Source organism: Podarcis vaucheri, assembly GCF_965113315.1.
Source record: "Podarcis vaucheri genome assembly, chromosome: 11".
In the NCBI taxonomy this organism is placed as follows: domain Eukaryota; kingdom Metazoa; phylum Chordata; class Lepidosauria; order Squamata; family Lacertidae; genus Podarcis; species Podarcis vaucheri.
Genome location: NC_138749.1, coordinates 17,419,571 through 17,439,206, shown reverse-complemented (window position 1 = coordinate 17,439,206; position 19,636 = coordinate 17,419,571). Strand labels below are relative to the sequence as shown.

The 19,636-nt window shown below is 43.9% G+C and overlaps 1 protein-coding gene across 1 annotated transcript; it reads left to right on the top strand.

Annotated features, from left to right (window-relative positions):
• Positions 1–1,238: 1,238 nt before the first annotated feature.
• SLC45A2 (solute carrier family 45 member 2) lies at positions 1,239–18,987 on the top strand. The gene is made up of 7 exons (XM_082242015.1): positions 1,239–1,786; positions 4,879–5,055; positions 8,371–8,690; positions 12,211–12,354; positions 14,344–14,467; positions 15,833–16,041; positions 18,731–18,987. The coding sequence occupies exons 1-7, from the start codon at positions 1,339–1,341 to the stop codon at positions 18,959–18,961; spliced, it is 1,653 nt and encodes a 550-aa protein (XP_082098141.1). The 5' UTR covers positions 1,239–1,338; the 3' UTR covers positions 18,962–18,987.
• The last annotated feature ends 649 nt before the right edge of the window (positions 18,988–19,636 follow it).

Below are 19,636 nucleotides of genomic sequence, written 5' to 3'. Positions count from 1 at the left end.
GCTCCTGCCAACCTAGCAGTTCAAAAGCACGTCAAAGTGCAAGTAGATAAATAGGTACTGCTCCGGCGGGAAGGTAAACGACGTTTCCGTGCACTGCTCTGGTTCGCCAGAAGCGGGTTAGTCATGCTGGCCACATGACCCGGAAGCTGTACGCCGGCTCCCTCGGCCAATAAAGCGAGATGAGCGCCGCAACCCCAGAGTCGTTCACGACTGGACCTAATGGTCAGGGGTCCCTTTACTTTACCTTTAAGCCAGAGTTCATACTTCTGAGCAGTAGGACTGCAGTTTTGCTCTGCGGAGTGCCTAGCATTACTCTGCAAAGCAAGCCACTCTTCTGCTTTATACTTCCAAGTTGCATGATGGTGGCTTGGTTAAAGCCCACAATAAGTGCTTGGTAGAGATGGGATGTGATCTCAGACATTCCGTATCCAAGACGTCTTTGTCTTGATCTTTGGTCTGCGCATCTTACTTAAGTGGTGAGTCAGCCCTCTAGCCAGAATTCATATTACTTCTGTGCTTTGTTTAGCAGTTAGCTTATTCTTATTCCTTGGTAAATGCTAAAACAGTAGTAATTAATGAAATTTTTAGAGTCTCATCAGCACAAAAGTGGAATCACAAAGCTGGATAAGATAATTTGGAAAGAAATACAATTCCTTTACATTCATTGGCCGGAATGCTAAGTGAGGGTTAGAATGCTGCCTGTACATTTTACTTTTATTTTCTCGTGCGAAAGACATAGACTTTCACTGCTTTACATGAGATCTGGAGGGGAGGGGGAGAGAGCCTGAACATTCCTTGGGAACACAGGCCCTAGGAAGCATGAAAGCCAAACTTCAAAGCACACAGGATTAAATACCACAAGGAAGGATTGCCAGCCTCCTGCCATTTCTTCCTCCAGACTATCTTAAAAGCAGTTCTGCTCTGCAAGCAACTTGTTGCCTGAAATGAAACCATGGAAAGGATACTCTTCCTTGCAACATGCAAAAAAAGTGGCTGATGCACCAGTGTCTTCCGACTATTAACTTTTGCCTTCCGACTAACTTTGGCTTCGGGCATGTGAGCATAGTATACACACATGATCCACATCCACCCCCCCTTTCTCTGAGATAATCCTCCAGTCATAGCTGAGAACTCCCCAGCGAGCCAGGCGCTCTAATTGTGCTAATCTTCCGCCGCAGACACACACAAGACGCACACTCCCCCCGCCACTCCCCCCTCGTGCAACTTGTGATTCCAGAGAGCCCTGAAAAGTATGTGCGCGCCCCTCCTCCAGCTCCTTTTCCTACCGGCTGACCCGAGATCCATGCCTGGCAGAGCGCGCTCCCAGAAAGCAGCCCGATGACTCTAACCAGGCAGGATTTCGGTGGGACGCTTCCGCGCCCCTGTGAGTTGGGCATCGCCAGCATGGAATGCAGCAGCGGCAAAGAGGAAACCATGCTGCAGTCCTTGGCAGCTGGAGAGCCCTTCAGGCCCGTGGAGCCCCCGAAGAAGGCAACGGGGAGGTTGGTGATGCACAGCATGGCCATGTTCGGCCGAGAGTTCTGCTACGCCGTGGAGGCTGCCTTCGTCACACCTGTGCTGCTCAGCGTGGGGCTCCCCAAAAGCCTTTATAGCCTCGTCTGGCTCATAAGCCCCATCCTTGGTTTTGTGCTGCAGCCTGTGGTTGGCTCGGCCAGTGACCACTGCAATTCAGCCTGGGGCAAGCGGAGACCTTACATCCTGGTCCTGGGCATTATGATGCTGGTAGGGATGGCCCTGTACCTCAATGGAGAGACAGTTGTCTCAGGTGAGTAACTGAACACTTTGTTGAGCCGTGCAAAATGCACCTTTGTGAATCCGAAGATGTGGGTGGGTGGGTGGAACAGTGGATTCCCCTCCCACCCTCGATTGAAAATGCAAGCTTTCTCAACAAGTTTGAAGCATGCATATTTAGTTATGTGTCTGTGAAGGATTAGCTAGCACCGTGAAAATTAACTAATGTGTGAAATAAAAGACCTTTTGCACTACAGGGCTGAACCTTGTGTTTGAAGGAGGCTTGGACGCAAATGCTGTTTGTATTCTGCATGCATGTTTGATACGACTGTTGCTGCCAGAGTCGCCTCTTTCCAGTCATAGACAGGTTCCAGGAGTAAAGAAAATAGGCAAAGAGCTAATTTCATTTTGAGACTAATCATTTTAATCATTGTTTATTTCATGAAAAAGTTGAACTATGCTGTGATTCCATGATGCAGAGGCTAATACTGGCAGAAAGTTACAACAACAACAACTATAATAATAATAATAATAATAATAATAATAATAATAATAATAATAATGGACAGTGTCTGTGAAGCACTTCAAAGTCCCAATTAATAAAACACAAATGCTCTTATTGATTGTTCAAGTACTTCACATACACCAGCATGGTGTAGTAGTTATAGTGTTAGACTAGGACCTGGGAGACCAGGGTTCAAACCGCAATGCAGCTATGAAGTTCATTGGATGACCTTAGGCCAGTCAATCTTGGCCTAGGCTACCTCACAGGGTTCTTGTGAAGATAACATTGGAAGGAAGAGAAATGTGTAGGCCACCTTGAACCCCTTGGGGAAAATGTGGGGTAAAAATGCAATAAATAAACATCAGTAATCCCTACAACATCTTTTAGGATGCCTAAATTTAAGGTGCTTACAGCAGAGGCACTTAACAACAGGTAACTGGTTTTATTAGAATCATAGAGCAGGAAGGGATCTCAAAGGTCATCCAGTCCAACCCTTGCCAATAAATCCCTGATGGCTGGATGACCACCTCTTTTGAGCTAGTCTGCTCCATTCTCAGGAAGATTTTCCTAATGTTTAGTCAGAAACCCCTTTCTTGTAATTTGAGTCCATTAACTGTGGCCTTGCCTTCTGAAGGAACAAAAAGCAAATTTGCTCCACCATCTGTGTGGCATCCCCTCAGATATATAAAGCTTGCTTTCATATTGTCTCTTAATTAATCTCTTCTCCATGCCCAGCTCCATCAACCTATCTTCATAGGACTTGGTCTCTAGAACCCTCCCCATCTTTGTCCCCTTCCTCTATGGAGACACTCTAGTTACTCGATAGCCTTCTCAAACTGCAGTGGCCATGTAAATAAAAAAAGCAGCTGTGGGTGCTTATTTTACCACAATTAAGGACCAATTCACGACACATTCTTTAGAGGCTTTCGAAATGAGGAACTTCCTGCAATAACCTTGTGAGGTTCAGCAGTCAAGATGACTGGGCTGTTAAAACGGGCTTTGAAACTTCTTTGAAAGTGCTCTGGTAGATTAAAAATCCAATAGATTTTTGACGCTGTTAACCCTACATCCCTAGCCACTGACTCAGTAGTCATCCTGCAGAAACAACAGGGAATTCAAGAATGGAGGTGTTGCAATACAATTGGGTCTTGCATTTAAATTGCCTTTGTTCCACTGCAATCAATTGAGTTAAATGGATTTTTACCAAGTGAGTTAATACCAACTAAAGTGGTTCAAAGCCAGCTATTCCCTTCCAGTGTGTGATAAGAGTCTGTTGTGGAAAATAAAATATAATCAGGTGCCTAATGAAGCCTTTGGTGTGTCCTGGCTCAACACATAAATCAACTTTGACTGTGTGATTTCGGCTGCCAGCTTGCCACCCCGAGATTGCGACTTCTTCATCCCAATGAAGCAGAAGACTTAATGGCCTCCACTGCTCCAGACAGCTTCCCTCTGTCCTTTTGTTATTTCCCTTTCTCATCCAGGTGTATCACACAGAAGGTGGAGCGAGGGAGTGGTGGGTAAACGGACCAGACCAGAGGGGTAGAATACGTTTGGGAAAGAAAAGCTGCAATGGTTGAGTCCCCAGCTTTGTTGGCCATAAGAACAGTGATATAGTTGCCCTAACTGGAACCCAGCATCCCCATTCATGTAACCGAGTACTGGAGATATTGCAGTGGTTTCAGGGGCAGGCTATAGAGTAGGACTGATGCACATCATTCATGAGCTGGTACATATAATGAATTGGAATGATTTAGGATGACAAATTGGGGGGGGTTGAGGAGGGTCGTTTTACAGGGAACCAGGCAGAGGGCCTTCTCGGTAGTGGCACCCGCCCTGTGGAACATTTTCCCAACAGGTGTCAAAGACAAAAACAACTACCAGACTTTTAGTAGACATCTGAAGGCAGCCCTGTTTAGGGAAGCTTTTAATGTTTAATAGACTATTGTATTTTAATATTCTGTTGGAAGCTGCCCAGAGTGGCTGGGGAAACCCAGCCAGATTGGCAGGGTATAAATTAAAAATTATTATTATTATTATTATTATTATTATTATTATTATTATTATTATTATTATTATTTTGAGGGGGAGTGAAAGCTCCTGGGGGGCAGAGGCAGAAACACAGATGCCAAAGAAGCAGTCTACACTCCAACATTTCTCAGATGAAAATGTCCCTATTTTCATCTGAGGAATGTTGGAGGGTATGCAACTGGTACACAGAGGTATACTGCCTTTGACAGTGCCGTGTAAGAGGAGTGAAATCTCCCCTCCTGCACCTTACCTTCTCCCAGTCAGTTGCTCCAGCCATACACCTCTGTTCCTAGATCCCTTCTGAAAGAGACTGGCACAGCCAGCTGCAAGGAAGTAAGGTACGAGTGGGTGAGGGTCCATTTTGGAACCTACTGACACATCTAATGCACAAAAATAAAAAAGTGAAAATTGCTGCAATCTTAGAACAATCACAGATTGAGAAGCCCCCAGCATTCCTGTTAGAGATTTCCCGTGCAAGCGATGGCTTTTGTGAGCGAAGAAAGCAGCAGAAAATTGCAGCCGCATTGGCCCTCAGTACTCCACGGTGTCTAGGAAACAGCTGTAAAGTGAACCAATTTCTTCTTTTGCAGCTTTGGTTGCAGACAGAGGCACCCAGAGGACTTGGGCTATAGTTATCACCATGCTGGGAGTGGTGCTCTTTGATTTTGCTGCTGACTTCATTGATGGTCCCATCAAGGCGTATTTATTTGACGTCTGCTCTCACCAGGACAAGGAGAAAGGGCTTCATTATCATGCCCTCCTGACAGGTAAAACTCATAGCATCTGAACAGTTCTCTTTCCCCTCCCTTTAATCATACGGCGCGATGAGGGAGAGAGAAAGGTGGCAGCTGCTTGGAGTTCCTTCCTGTCTTCCCATGCTTAAGCTTCTTGAACAAGTTGGTCATCTGATGCAGTGCTTCAGTAACAAGCATTGTTTAACAGGTCATCTTGTGACCGCTGAAGCTGCTACAGAGAGGATCTGGAGGAACAGCTTCTTTTGAAAGAAGTAACATCCTACAATTAAAATTGAAGCCAAACAAGCAAGAGTTTCCTCCTGCTTTTGGCATGTATTGGGTTGCTATACTGTTCTGTTTTTGCATATTTGTACCTCGGGTTAAGTACTTAATTCGTTCCGGAGGTCCGTACTTAACCTGAAACTGTTCTTAACCTGAAGCACCACTTTAGCTATTGGGGCCTCCCGCTGCTGCCGCTGTGCCCCCGGAGCACGATTTCTGTTCTCATCCTGAAGCAAAGTTCTTAACCTGAAGCACTATTTCTGGGTTAGCGGAGTCTGTATCCTGAAGCATATGTAACCTGTAGCGTATGTAATCCAAGGTGCCACTGTATTTTCCACAATGGGAACTGAAACCCAGCAAAGGGCCAGAGAAGGTACAACAGCACAAGCTTTTGAAACTCCTGGATTGTCAACTCCTAGCCACATTGACTATAGAAAGTAAGTCCCAATGGGCTTAGTAAAACTTACACCTCAGGAAACTAGATGTGGACTCTGCTGCATATTTAAATACCGTTTAGAAGAGTGTGGTTGTCCCATCCTCTCCCCACTCACCCCCAGTGTCTGGTGGGAAATAAATTTGCCTGTCATGCCTTTTGATATTGCTGCTATCAGATGCAATGCAGAGTTTATTTTCCATTTAGATGTTACACATCTGCTTATTATGCCATGCAAATCCTCAAGACATACAAAAGAGATGCCAAGAAGTTTGGGACGGTGTGCACATTGTACGTTTAAAGCACAGAATACCCGCCCAAGAATCCTGGCAACTGTAGCTTACCCCTCACAGAGCTGCAATTCCCAGCACTCTTAACAAGCTACAGTTCCCAGAACTCTATAGGGAAAGTTATGTGCTTAAAGAATGTACGGTGCTGGGTATTTGGCTTCTTTGGTTTAATATCTTTAGCCCTTCAAAGAAGAATAAATATGATTATATTAGGGAACCTGTGGTCCTCAAGATGTTGGACCCATAATAAATATGAATTTTCTCTTTTTGACTCATCAATATTTATTGATGTTTTGTTGGTGCTTCTATGGATACTGTTGTTGATTTTATTATTATATGTTGGACACCATCTTGATATTTTTTAAAAGCAACAGTGTGGATTTTAAATAGATAAATAATTCTGGGCTTAAAGATTCCTGGATTGCAGAGGTTGGACTAGATCACTATTGCGGTCCCTTCCAGCTACAAGGCTTTGTTTCTATATTTCTATCCTACTTGGCTAGGGATGGGGGGGATTTGATTTTGTGTGCATAGTAATGTGAAAACTATCTAATTTGTACTAATTCTCCAAACAAACACATAGGAATTTGCTTGCAAAGTGTGTATGTTAGTCCAAACTGCATACAAAAATGTGTTTATTGGGAGAACTTTGCACTGAAATGCTGGTGAATTTTCATGAGGAGCTAACAAAAGCGTATGGGCTCCTTCTAACCCACAGAGGGAGAATCTGTGGTCCTTTAGATGTTGGGCTGTAACTCCCATCACCTCCATCATTGTTCTGTTCCCTCTATAGCCTTGCTCTGAGCTAGGAGGTTCTCCCCACAAAGCCCAGTCCTTATTGACTCATTATGGCTGCTGCTCTCCTCACCTGTCATCCCATCTTACTCTTCTGCTTCTTACCACTTGGATTCTCCATGGCCTGGCCTGGCTGCATGCTCTTTACTCCTTTCCCTCCAGGGTCAACAGTATTTTCATGATTTGGGGGTGGGGTGGGGAAGGTCATGAAAGAAAAGGCATTATTTCCCCCCAGCTTGGAATATTTTCCCAGAAACTTTCTCCCCACCATAAATGAGAGTTTTTATTTTCTCAAATCCAGAGTCTCTTACGAGGTCACATCCAAAGTGACACTGGATGGTGTTGAGAGATGGAAGGAAGTTCCATGTGATTCAAATGCCTGCCGACCACACCACCACTAAACAAAGAGAAGGTTGTGTTGCATTGCAGTCTGAGTGACGTCAGCCCCTAGCAGTTACTTAAATTGTGGGTTATATACATAGATTTGGCCTTTATATTATTGCATATCCTGCTAACCATAGTATTTGTGGGTGCATTTTAGAAGCACTTGCAAATGCATGGTAAACGTTACACTGACAATTTCCCATGAAGCAAGCTGTTACTAGAATCTGTAGCGTCATAACGTTAATGTAGCAAGGGTCCTTTTCCAGTCCTAGGGCAACATTTCTTTCTGGGTAGACTCCCAGGGGCCACGTCCCAGTGGTGGGAAGGGCAATGAGTCTATATTTTACTTTTGTACAACATACTACGTTCTACACTCACTCGCATGCTGTCAGCAAAAAATCACACTGTGTCAGTGAAGTTAACTCTTAATTCAAGGAAGTAGGTTGACTCAGGGGGTCAGGCCTAGTGAGCACAGCAACTCATCCCAGTAGATCTTGCTCCTATGAGGCAGTTGTAAGGATTGAAGGTCATCACTTCCCCAAAGTTCACTACATTTCCTCCTCCCCCAGTTTTTCGCAAGCAGAGACTTACTGTATTCACCTTGTCTGCCTTTGCTCCTCCCTCTCCGTACCTCTTCTGGTTCTGGGAGCTGGTTGCAGCTGGATGGGGACACACCCGGCTTCTTCAGCAACCTGCCTCATCTCTGTCTCCTGGCCCTCTTCTTCTCCAGCCTCTGCTTCTGGACTGCTCTCTGCCACAGCCTCTTCTCACTCACTAAACCTTGTTACCTATTCAGCTTCCAACACCGCTTCCTCCCAGTCGGCTCCCTCTTCTTCCTCTGATCACTCATCTTTGTCCCACCCCTATCAACAAGCAACAACACATAGCTCCCCTCCCACAAACACTTTTAAAAGGCCATACATTGTTTATTCAGCAAAGGCCTGGTTATAGAAAAAATGCTTTTGCCTGGCACCTAAAGATTTATAGTGAAGGTGCCAGGTGAGGCTCCCTGGGAGAAGCATTCCACAATTGGGAAGCCACCACAGAAAAGGCCCGTTCTTATGTTGCCACTCTCTGGAGCTCTCTTGGAAGGGGCACACAAATAGCCTGACATGTTGATGTTAAATACGATTCTACTGTCTTTATTTTTCTGTTCTTTTTTAGGTCTAGGAGGGGCCCTTGGCTACCTTACAGGTGCCATCGACTGGGGGCATACTGTCTTGGGAAAATATTTGGGATCAGAATTCCAGGTGATGTTCTTTTATGCTGCTCTTGTGTTCCTGATCTGCCTTACTGTACACTTGTGCAGTATTCCCGAAACGTCTCTCGCTGACAAGGTAGAATCCGAAGCCCTGCTGAAAACAGCTGAGCCCTATCCGTATGGTTCCATAGGAAAAGTCAAGAATGGCTATTTTAACAGCGGATATAATGAAATACGGGTTTTATCTCAGCAAGGGAAGCCCACCCTCAAAGAAGACATTCAGGTAATTGTGCCTTTTTTAGATTGTCATCTCTGCCTTTAATTCTAATATATTTGACATGGTAACTCTGGACCCTCATGTGAAGTGGAAAGTGATGTTATCAATTTGGATGATCAGGTTATCCAAAATAAAAATGGAGGCCAGAACATGGGGCTGGGTCCTGACTAAGTAAGTTGTGCCTAGTTCCCATTGAAATCAAAAGAACTTCAGTTAAGTCATGACTAACTTGCCCTGTCTTTTTCAATGGGACCTAAGTTCAACTAACTTAGTCTGGTTCCAACACATAACCTTTATGAATGGCCTATTTCCTATACTTTGGGCATGATCTTAAAAAGTTAGTTATGATGGAGGCTACAATCTTATACAGTACTCACTTATCTAGGAATAAGCCCCATTGAACTCAGTGGGACTTATGAGTACGCAAGCACAGGAATGCATTGCAGTCTCTGTTAAAGGCAGTGAAATTGAATGGGTGGTCCATATAAACATCACATTACTTTTAGTGGAACTTAACTGCAACACACTTTCACTAGACTGTTCCCCTTGGATATAATCATTAAATTACCCCAGATTACACCGAGATACTAAGTATCTTGTATGGTGGTTCCTCCCTTCTGACTTGGTGCAGAAATAAGAAATATTGGGCGGGATTCACCTGATCAGCCCTTTTGGGGGAAGGACTTTCACTTGTGCAGTTGTGCTCCCACTCCCCCTGCACCTCCCAAAATTGGCTTGAAGGTCAGGAGGACTCCCAGAACAGCATGCAAGGAGAAGCTGGAATGCTTGCACTGATGGAACGATTACAAGAGTGCAATATTGAACTCCAAACTTCGATCTCTGTGTGACTGTTATCTGACAGGCTCTTTGTGAAGTAAGACCTATTGTGTCACAGTAATTAATATTCTGTGGTCCCCTGTGAATGAAACCCACAGTCTGCAGGCTCCTCTTCTAATAGCTTTACATTTAGCTTTACATTTTTAAAGATAAGTCGTTGGCTGCAATCCCAGAGAGCAATATGTGTGCCCAGCTATCTGAGTTCACTGATCTTGATTAACTTTGCTCAGATTCCATGTCTTGCACTTAGCCAAGAAGGATCTTGGATCTTGGCAAAGCATCACTATATTCAGCTGTCCCTCAGCCAGGTCCTCAAGTTAATGCGTTTAGTGAAAAGGAGTCAGCTGGTCAGTACATGCTGCATACATTACAGATGTCAACAGCTTTTGCATGGTTCTTGGTCTAACAACACAGAATTCTGAATTGCATTAAGCATCTTGTGCATTCTACTGAAACATTTTTTAAAAAACCAGCTCTTTGAAAAAGGACCTGGAAATGGTCCTATGCATGCTTATTTAGAGGTAAGTCCCACTTTGTTCGGTGAGGCTTACTCCCAGATAAATGTGCACAGGATTGTAGCCAGAGTCTGGGGAAAATGAAATGTTAACATGTACCTTGTTTCCTAAAGACATATGAAGATTCAGATAAGCAGATAATTTTGCATCTAGATCTGAAAATGGCCATGAGTCACCCATGTAAAAACTGACATAACTTTGGCCAGAATTTTCTGAAGTGTTTATTTTCAAGTGAAGTTGATCTGCATGAATATTTGGTAGCAAGTTGATATATTTTGAAGCCAGTGGGGCTTACATTCTGCTCCTTTGATCACAGCTGTGTTGTGCCAGCCTTGTGCCAACAAGGAAGATTTTTTCTTAGGATTGTGCCAATCTTGTTCTGGGATCTGTAGATGTGTTTTACATCACTGGCAATATATACCATGGTGAGCCACTGCTAATCAGAATTCAAAGTACTAGGCCAGATTGATCAATGGTCTGACACTGTTGCTCTTGCGTCTGCTAAGCAGTTTCACATCCAAACAAAAACACATTCAAGGAAATTATGTGAAATGAATTTTTTTTGGGGGGAGGCATTTGTTTATTTCAAGCTTGTTTACCCTGCTATTTAATCACACTTCCAGAGTGATTCAGGGCTCCTCCAGACAATCTATTTATCCAGCCTTCATCTTGATTTGTATGCACAAAGTTTATGCATTGGTTAGACTGTGCCCAGACTTTCTTGAACATTTGTTCTCATTTGTTTGCGGGGCAGTTATACAACAATGAGCATTCAACATGATATCCTTGTGGGGCGTTTGCATGTCTTCCTGTTAATCATTTGTTCAGCCCTCACGTTTCAGTGCATTTCCCTGTCACTTTCCTAACTGCAAAACGTTGTTAAAAAACAGATTTGCTGGATCAGGACAGGTAGGCGTATAAGGAGCAATAGCGTTGCAAGCAACCAGTGTGAACAAAGCAGCACAAAATTGAATAAGGAAGACTTGATATCCAAATGCACACCAGCTGGATCTGATAATTCAGATAGAAGTGAGCCTTGAGTTGCTGGTTTAGCTAAAACCCCAACTATCTGATATTTCTAGAGAAAGTGCATTCCTTCTTTCTTTAGCTCTTTAGCTGTCAGCCAGAGGCAATTCCTGTGGGGTGAGATGTCTTGTTTCACCTTGCCAACCATTCAAAACAGCCTTCTGAAAGTTGCTTTCATGTGCTGGTTTATTTTCATGCAAGGCATCCACTCCCACAAACTTCTGCATCATCCATCTGTATCTGGAGAGACAGTGGTGTTACTTTTTATTAATAATTCATCTAATAAATTTATATTCTACCTTGAGGCAGAATAGGTAGGGCTCCCAGGTGGTCTCCTACCCAGGCACAAGACCTGACCTAGACCTCCTTTGCTTCAGCTGCACCGTCTGCCCACAGACCATGCCCTGAGAATAGTCATCTTTTAAGAATATGGCCCATCGGCCCATCTAATCCAGTATCCTTTTCACACAATGGCTTACCAGATGCTTAGGGGTAGCCTATAAACTGGACATGAGCACAACAGCACTCTGCCCACCTGTGATTCCCAGCATACAGTATTCAGAGACATACTGCTTCTGACACAGGCGGTTAGAACATAGCCTAGATCTTCATGAATTTGTCTAATCCTCTTTTAAAGTCATCCAAGCTGGTGGCCATCACTGTCTCCTGTGGGAGCGATTTCCATAGTTTAACTAAGTGCTGCATGAAGTTCTGTGTTTTATCTGTACTGAATTTTCCAACATTTAGCTTCATTGGTGTTATGTACTGAAGTTCTCACCCTGGGCCAGCAGGGGGATACTGTAGATAGTTATGCAAATGAAGGATCGAAAGTGACGTTCAGTGATTGGATAGTTTTAGAAAGTTGCTACAGTAACATTGTACTGGAGCTCTATATAAGCAGGCTTACTGAGCCCTTCAGCTCAGTTCTGTTCTGGCCTCTGAATAAACAAGAGCTGTTTGAAGAATCGCTGTGTCGTCTGATATGTTCACCCACATCTTAACAATTGGGTGTGCACAAGTTCTAGTGTTATGAGAGAGGAAGAGAAGGGGGACAAGAGAGCTGAAGAGCGGAGAGACGGGGGGGGGGGGGAATCCTCCAGTCTGTTGGGAGCCTTTTCAATGAAACGTTGGAACATCCTTCCTTTCAGGTTCAGAAGCAGATGACCATTAAGTCCCTCCTCAAAGCACTCCTAAGCATGCCTTCCCACTACCGCTGCTTGTGTGTGAGCCATCTGATGGGATGGACAGCTTTCCTTTCCAACATGCTCTTCTTCACCGATTTCATGGGGCAGGTACGGAAAAGTAACCATCTTTCCTCTGGGCAAATTCAATTTTTAGGATTTAACTTTCATTCGCTTGCTTATGCAGCATGATGGCAGATTTCCACAGTTGTCAACATCAAGAACAGGCAAGTTAGATTTCCAAGAACAAAAAATGGATGCCTCCAAGCATTCTTCATAGAACTGGGTCCACTGGGTAGCTGGATTTATCATCTTTTACTTTTCGAAAAAGGTTTCTGCTGTTGAATCTACTGCAGTCTCCAAAATATGAAAATGGCAGTCATAAAAACACAAAGGTTTCCATTTGTGTTCTAAATGTTTGACTCCCCTTCACCTCACTCTTGAATTCTGTAGAACTGACAATCATACCATACATTTTAAAATTAGAAACTAGAGAACAAGGCAGGAACGAAGATATTGGAGATATATTTCAGAGGTCCAGACTATGGGAAGCCCCCCAAAAACTAATAATTAATAATTTGGACTGTAATTTGGTTGTTGTTTTTATTTTAGTTTATTGTTTTTAATTGGATTATGATTATGATTTGATGGATATGTTAATTGGCTGTTTTCTATTGGAAAATTAATAAAAACGATTTAAAAATAAATAAATTAGAAACTAGCAATTAATTCTTTTGTTTACCACATTAATGTATGCAGCATTTGCAACAGAAATAAACCTGACATTTCAGGATCTCTGTTTGATGCTATTCAGACTTGTATGGGGGTTTTTCAAGTCTGATCCTTCCCCCTTGCTAGTGGAGGTTGTCACTGCACTGGCGCTACTAAGAACGGGATAACCACTGAGACCATCTTGGCTGTGAGCCCTGGAAGACCTGCTCCCTGCCTTGCAGGCCTTTTCCCACCTGGGTTGTTGCTGTTAATTTTCTGTATGTTTATTTTGGATCTTATGATTTATGTGGAAATTGTTCAATTTCTTTTTTTTATGTCTTGTTGATTGTTTATGACTGCTTTTGCTGTGTTTGTAGTGGTGCAATTTTGTACATTTTGTAAGTTGCCTTGAGCATGGTTTTAACTTTGGAAAGCCAAACATAGTTTGCCCCACAAGCGAGGATTGGAAACCATGTTCAAGCTGAAGTTTACAATCCTGGTTTTCAGGCAAGAGAGTAAGCAGTGAGTTGCAAAGGGACCCCTGACCATTAGGTCCAGTCGTGAACGACTCTGGGGTTGCGCGCTCATCTCGCTCTATAGGCCAAGGGAGCTGGCTTTTGTCTGCAGACAGCTTCTGGGTCATGTGGCCAGCATGACTAAGCCGCTTCTGGCGAACCAGAGCAGCACACGGAAATGCCATTTACCTTGCTGCCGGAGCGGTCCCTATTTATCTACTTGCACTTTGAGGTGCTTTTGAACTGCTAGGTTGGCAGGAGCAGGGACCGAGCAACGGGAGCTCACCCCGTCGCAGGGATTCGAACCGCCGGCCTTCTGATTGGCAAATCCTAGGCTCTGTGGTTTAACCCACAGTGCCACCCAAGTTCCACATTAGTCCTACTCAAAATCAACCCACTGAAATGAATGAGCATGTCTAACATAGGGCCATTAATTTCAGTAGGTCTGATGTGAGTACTGGTATATCTTAGTTGGATACAGCCCTATGACTTAGCAGGAACTGGGACCACGTGTTTCTTTTGTGAGGGGAGAAAGAGGGAAAAGGAAATTCATGAGCCCCAGGTTAGTTATTGTACCGCCAAGCCATGGTTTGGTGTGAAAAGACATAGAGTAGCATTGTGCTGCTGGAAAGCCTATCTGAAACAGAAGCCAGACAGCAATACTATCAATTCTTGGCCCTGTGCTATTGGCAGAAAATTGGCTGACAATACATATCACCATCACCATCATAATTAAAGTCACCAACATCAAATAAACACAGATGCAGTCCTGTGCACATTTGCTTGGAAGCCAGTATTTTGTGTCCTGTTTTATTTAGAGGCGTGATTACCAGCACAGCTTGTTCTTATTCTTTTCTATTTTGGCACACTGCAGATTGTATTCAGTGGTGATCCTTATGCACCTCATAACTCCACAGCGTACCTAACCTATGAAAGGGGAGTAGAGATCGGATGCTGGGGGATGTGCATCAACGCCATCTCTTCCTCGCTTTATTCCTGTGAGTACCACCAACAAACGGATCACTTGCGATCTGACCCAAATATAAAGTGCATTCATACAGGCAGGGCATTTTGCCTACATTCTCTATGTGACCATACAACAACTTTGTAAGGTTGATCGATATTATTTATGCCCACATTACAGAAGCAAAGTTGAGGCTGTGAGAATGGTGGTTTGTGCCAAGGCTTCCTGGTGGTGCTATGACAGAGGCAAGGTTCAGAAACAGGGCTGTATGGTAGAGCTCATGCTCTACAACCATGTCAGCTAATAATATAAAGGCAAAGGTCCAGTCGTGACCAACTCCGGGGTTGCGGCGCTCATCTCGCTTTATTGGCCGAGGGAGCCGGCGTTTATCCACAGACAGCTTCCAGGTCATGTGGCCAGCATGACTAAGCTGCTTCTGGCGAACCAGAGCAGTGCACGGAAATGCCGTTTACCTTCCCGCCAGAGTGGTACCTATTTATCTACTTGCACTTTACCGTGATTTTGAACTGTTAGGTTGGCAGGAGAATAATATCCTGACAATATTTTTATAACACTGTATAGTGGTACCTCTGGTTACGTACTTAATTCATTCCGGAGGCACGTTCTTAACCTGAAACTGTTCTTAACCTGAAGCACCACTTTAGCTAATGGGGTCCCCCGCTGCCGCCACACGATTTCTGTTCTCATCCTGAAGCAAAGTTCTTAACCCAAGGTACTATTTCTGGGTTAGTGGAGTCTGTAACCTGAAGCGAATGTAACCTGAAGCATATGTAACCCAAGGTACCGCTGTACTGTTTCAAAATTCATAAACATATAATATGTGCATGGAGTCACAAATTATTAAGAATCAGATAAATTTTCCATGAACAAGAATGGTAGGAGCGGTAAGTCTCTGAAATGGAGGCAGAATGCCTTTCCACAGTCAATATCCTACAAATGTGAGATGATGGGTGCTCCGAACGATGCAATAGGGTGCTCCAAGCACAGCAGCAGACAGCATATAAATGTTCCATGAACAGGAATGGTAGGAGTATAAGGTATAAGGTAGTTTCAAGCTTCCTTCATTGATATGCGTGGTAAGACCCAAAGAGTAGTCTGGAGGTGGTATATAAAGTTTTTAGCTGCTGAAACCAAACAGATTTCATATGCAAGCTCCTTGGAGGAAGTGAGGTACAGTTAGTAAGATTCTGTCAACAGCTTCACTTTGAAGGAAGGTAATATTATTTTCAAAGATATTGCAGACGTTTCACACTCCAGTTTGATCTACATTAAACAATACATAAATCTTGCTAAATAAAATAATGTTCAGCAATGATTCCAATGGTTTCCTTTTAGACAGAAATCCCCCACCCCTTTCCCAATCTTTTTCTTCCAACAGATTTGCAGAAAGCGCTTCTGCCTTACATTGGATTAAAGGGACTTTACTTCATTGGATACCTGCTTTTTGGGCTAGGCACTGGCTTCATTGGGCTCTTTCCCAAGGTGTATTCGACTTTGGCCCTCTGTTCCCTCTTCGGCGTAATGTCCAGCACATTATACACGGTGCCATTCAACCTCATTGCTGATTATCACAAGGAGGAGGAAGAGGTAAGTTAGAAGGGATGGTTGTTGTCAGATCCTTTTCTATAGCATCCTTGTTACAACGCCCATGCCTTTCCCTCCCCACTCCTTTTCTGGATGTTACGCAAGAAGTGAGTGCAGAAGTCTACAGCCAGGTTGCCTCTCTTTATTGCTCACACCTTGAAAGTCAGCTGACGGCACCTGAGCCCTGCTTTTCTAGACTTTCTGCTTAAAATCTCAGGGGAAAATAAATAGTGCTAAAAACCAGTGGAGTAGGCCTTAAAAAGGTAAAGGGGACCCCTGACCATTAGGTCCAGTCGTGACCGACACTGGGGTTGCGGTGCTCATCTCGCTTTATTGGCCGAGGGAGCCGGCGTACAGCTTCCGGGTCATACAGCCAGCATGACTAAGCCATTTACCTTCCCACCAGAGCGGTACCTATTTATCTACTTGCACTTTGACGTGCTTTCGAACTGCTAGGTTGGCAGGAGCAGGGACCAAGCAATGGGAGCTCACCCCGTCACGGGGATTCGAACTGCCGACCTTCTGATCAGCAAGTCCTAGGCTCTGTGGTTTAACCCACAGCGCCACCCGCGTAGGGATTAAATCTGCACACACTGATTTAGACCAGTGTTTTGCACACAGTATTCTTTGCTCACAATATTTTGTTGCAACGTCATCCACGGAATGGGATGAAAATAATCCCACCAAGAATTACATTTTATTGGCTACGACAGCCTGGATCAGCAAATGTTCTGAAGGCAAGGCAGGATGCTCAAGGAGCAGAGCTTCATTATAGAAGTCAAGGCTGAACACATCTCATGAGCTAGCTTCATGGTCAGAAGAAGCTGCGGAGGCTGAACTTTTTCAAGGATGTTAGATTTTTGTACTTTAGAGGACTTGAGAGTTCATCAAGTGGAAAGCACTGCAAGCCCGATGTTTCATACTTTAGTTGTGGGAAATTGCAGTCAAACTAGTGCTAGTTAGTGCATGACGGGGTTAAGACCAGAGAGGACTATTCCTAAACTCAGCCAGGTCATGCCCCCCCCCAAACTCCATGAGGGAGAAAGTGAAACTTATTTGATTTCCTTTCCTCACTCTTTCTGCGCCATGTAACAGACCAGGATGCATTGCGTTCTGTATATTGCACCTGTGTTCTCTTTGCTACTGCATGGAACAATGCATGAACCAGACTTTTGGACTTAGTAAGTAAAATTTTTAAAACTTACTTAACCGTAAGTGGTCTGCTCATTGCAAGAAGGGGAGAGAGAGGGGGCAAGCACTGTAAGCAAACTAAACAGGATATGAAAAGGGTCTAACAACCTGTATTTCATGTTATAATGCTGCTTGTTATAACTCTGAGTGTTTTTAACTCTGCCAGGGTCTCTCTCCCGCTGGAGAGGGCACCCAGCCGATTTTTTTTTGTTAATTACCCACACAGGGCTCATAGCTACTTTCCTCCCACATACTAGTGAAATTCATTTTTCATAGAAAAAAATCTTGGTAACCTTAGCTTGTCATGTTACATTTGCAGACATTTGATAACTAACTTCTTTGCTGAACTTTACACACTTCTGTTAACATAAGGCAACACAGTGGTCAGAAAACTGGGGAGATCTGGATTCACATTCCCACTGAGCTATGAAATTCACTGGTTGATCCTGGACCAGTCGCTATCTCTCCATCTAATCTACTTCACAGGGTTGTTGTGGGATAAAATGAAGAGTGGGGCGGGGAACTGTATATGTTTAATTTTATTCCCAGAAATTAGAACTCTCTCTCTCTCTCTCTCTCTCTCTCTCACACACACACACACACACACACACACTCATGTTCCTTTATTTCCCTAGAGGAAAGGCAGGATACAATTGTAAAAAATATTTTTTAAAATATGTATTTGATATGATGGCACTAGAAAGGTAGTTCAATTGCATGCTCTGTTAATAAAAAGAGTTTTTATCTCCAACTTTCTAAGGGTAATTATGGTTCAGCAAATAAGATAGCGTATCATTCATGACAAACCCATTTTATTTAATTATTTATGAAAAATGCACTTCACATTGACCTTGCAATGCTTTTAATTTATCATTCAGAAAGCACCCTTGTTCCCTGTTAAGTGTGAATTGGATGACTCTTCAGTCAAGTGCCCTGGATTTCAATGTAAGCTAGTAGGGAAACATCATACTTCAAAGGAGTTTTCGATTTACTCCCCCAAAGCCTGGAGGACACATCATTTAACAGAACCTTATGAACTGTCCATGGAACACAAGGCAGAGTTTAACAGCCGTGCAGTCTAGCAAGTGGGGGGAAGTTTTAGCAAAAACTTCAAGAGAAAACCCCTTTCAAAACCAATGAAGCCAATTCCCAATTTCTGTAAAGGAAGTTGATTCCAGGAAAGGCTAGCTACATTCTACCAGCTTGAGTAGGGTTTCAGAGTATGTGCAGAGTTCCTTGCCAGTCATGTGGTTCGTGTGACTGTTCCCTATTCTGTGCGGTTCCAGCAGCCCAGAGGCTGTTTCAGAAAACTGGGAGGAGGACACCAGAGCTTTAAATCATGCCACTTATCGTGGGCACAAGAACAAAGTCTTGCCTTGCCTGCTCATCAAGACTGTGTAGTATTTGAACAGCTGAGATTCATGCAGTGAAACCAACAGGGCAGGATTGTATGGTCGGCTGTGCCTTGTTTGATGGAGTTCCTATATCTGCTTGCTTTCAGGGCCAGACCGGAGGACAAGCCGGAGAGCACAAACGAGGAAAAGGTGTGGACTGCGCTGCCCTCACTTGCATGGTCCAGCTGGCGCAGATCATTGTTGGGGTGGGCCTGGGCTTCCTGGTCAGCGCTGCTGGGAGCGTGGTGGTGGTGGTGATCTCTGCCTCTGCAATTGCTTTACTGGGCTGCTGCTTTGTAGCGTTCTTTGTTCGTTATGTGGAAGAGAACAATAAATAGTCGAAGCTTGGGAGAAGCTGCTGTCTTTGACAAAGGGAGAAACACGGTTGTTCTCTTGTTGCTGTTCGCACCCTAGTTATTTCTGTAGCAAGTTTTTGCTTTGGGTGTTTTCTGGGAATATTTGAGGCCACTAGTTGTCCCACCCAGTTTAGGCAGGTCTACACTGTGGACTTAAACTGGTTTAAACAAGATTAATTTTAACAGGGAGAAATGTAAAGTATTGCACTTGGGCAAAAAAAATGAGAGGCACAAATACAAGACGGGTGACACCTGGCTTGAGAGCAGTACATGTGAAAAGGATCTAGGAGTCTTGGTTGACCACAAACTTGACATGAGCCAACAGTGTGACGCGGCAGGTAAAAAATGAGCTAAAAAAGCCAATGCAATTCTGGGCTGCATCAATAGGAGTATAGCATCTAGATCAAGGGAAGTAATAGTGCCACTGTATTCTGCTCTGGTCAGACCTCACCTGGAGTACTGTGTCCAGTTCTGGGCACCACAATTCAAGAAGGACACTGACAAAGTGGAACGTGTCCAGAGGAGGGCAACCAAAATGGTCAAAGGCCTGGAAACGATGCCTTATGAGGAACGGCTAAGGGAGCTGGGCATGTTTAGCCTGGAGAAGAGGAGGTTAAGGGGTGATATGATAGCCATGTTCCAATATATAAAAGGATG

What these genes read in the sequence shown, in the direction of transcription:
- SLC45A2 (XM_082242015.1), top strand. Translation starts at nt 1,339, where the DNA reads ATGACTCTAACCAGGCAGGATTTCGGTGGGACGCTTCCGCGCCCCTGT. An exon ending in CCCTCAAAGAAGACATTCAG is followed by an intron (nt 8,691 to 12,210) that starts GTAATTGTGCCT and finishes CCTTCCTTTCAG; the next exon opens with GTTCAGAAGCAGATGACCAT. An exon ending in CTCTTCCTCGCTTTATTCCT is followed by an intron (nt 14,468 to 15,832) that starts GTGAGTACCACC and finishes TTCTTCCAACAG; the next exon opens with ATTTGCAGAAAGCGCTTCTG.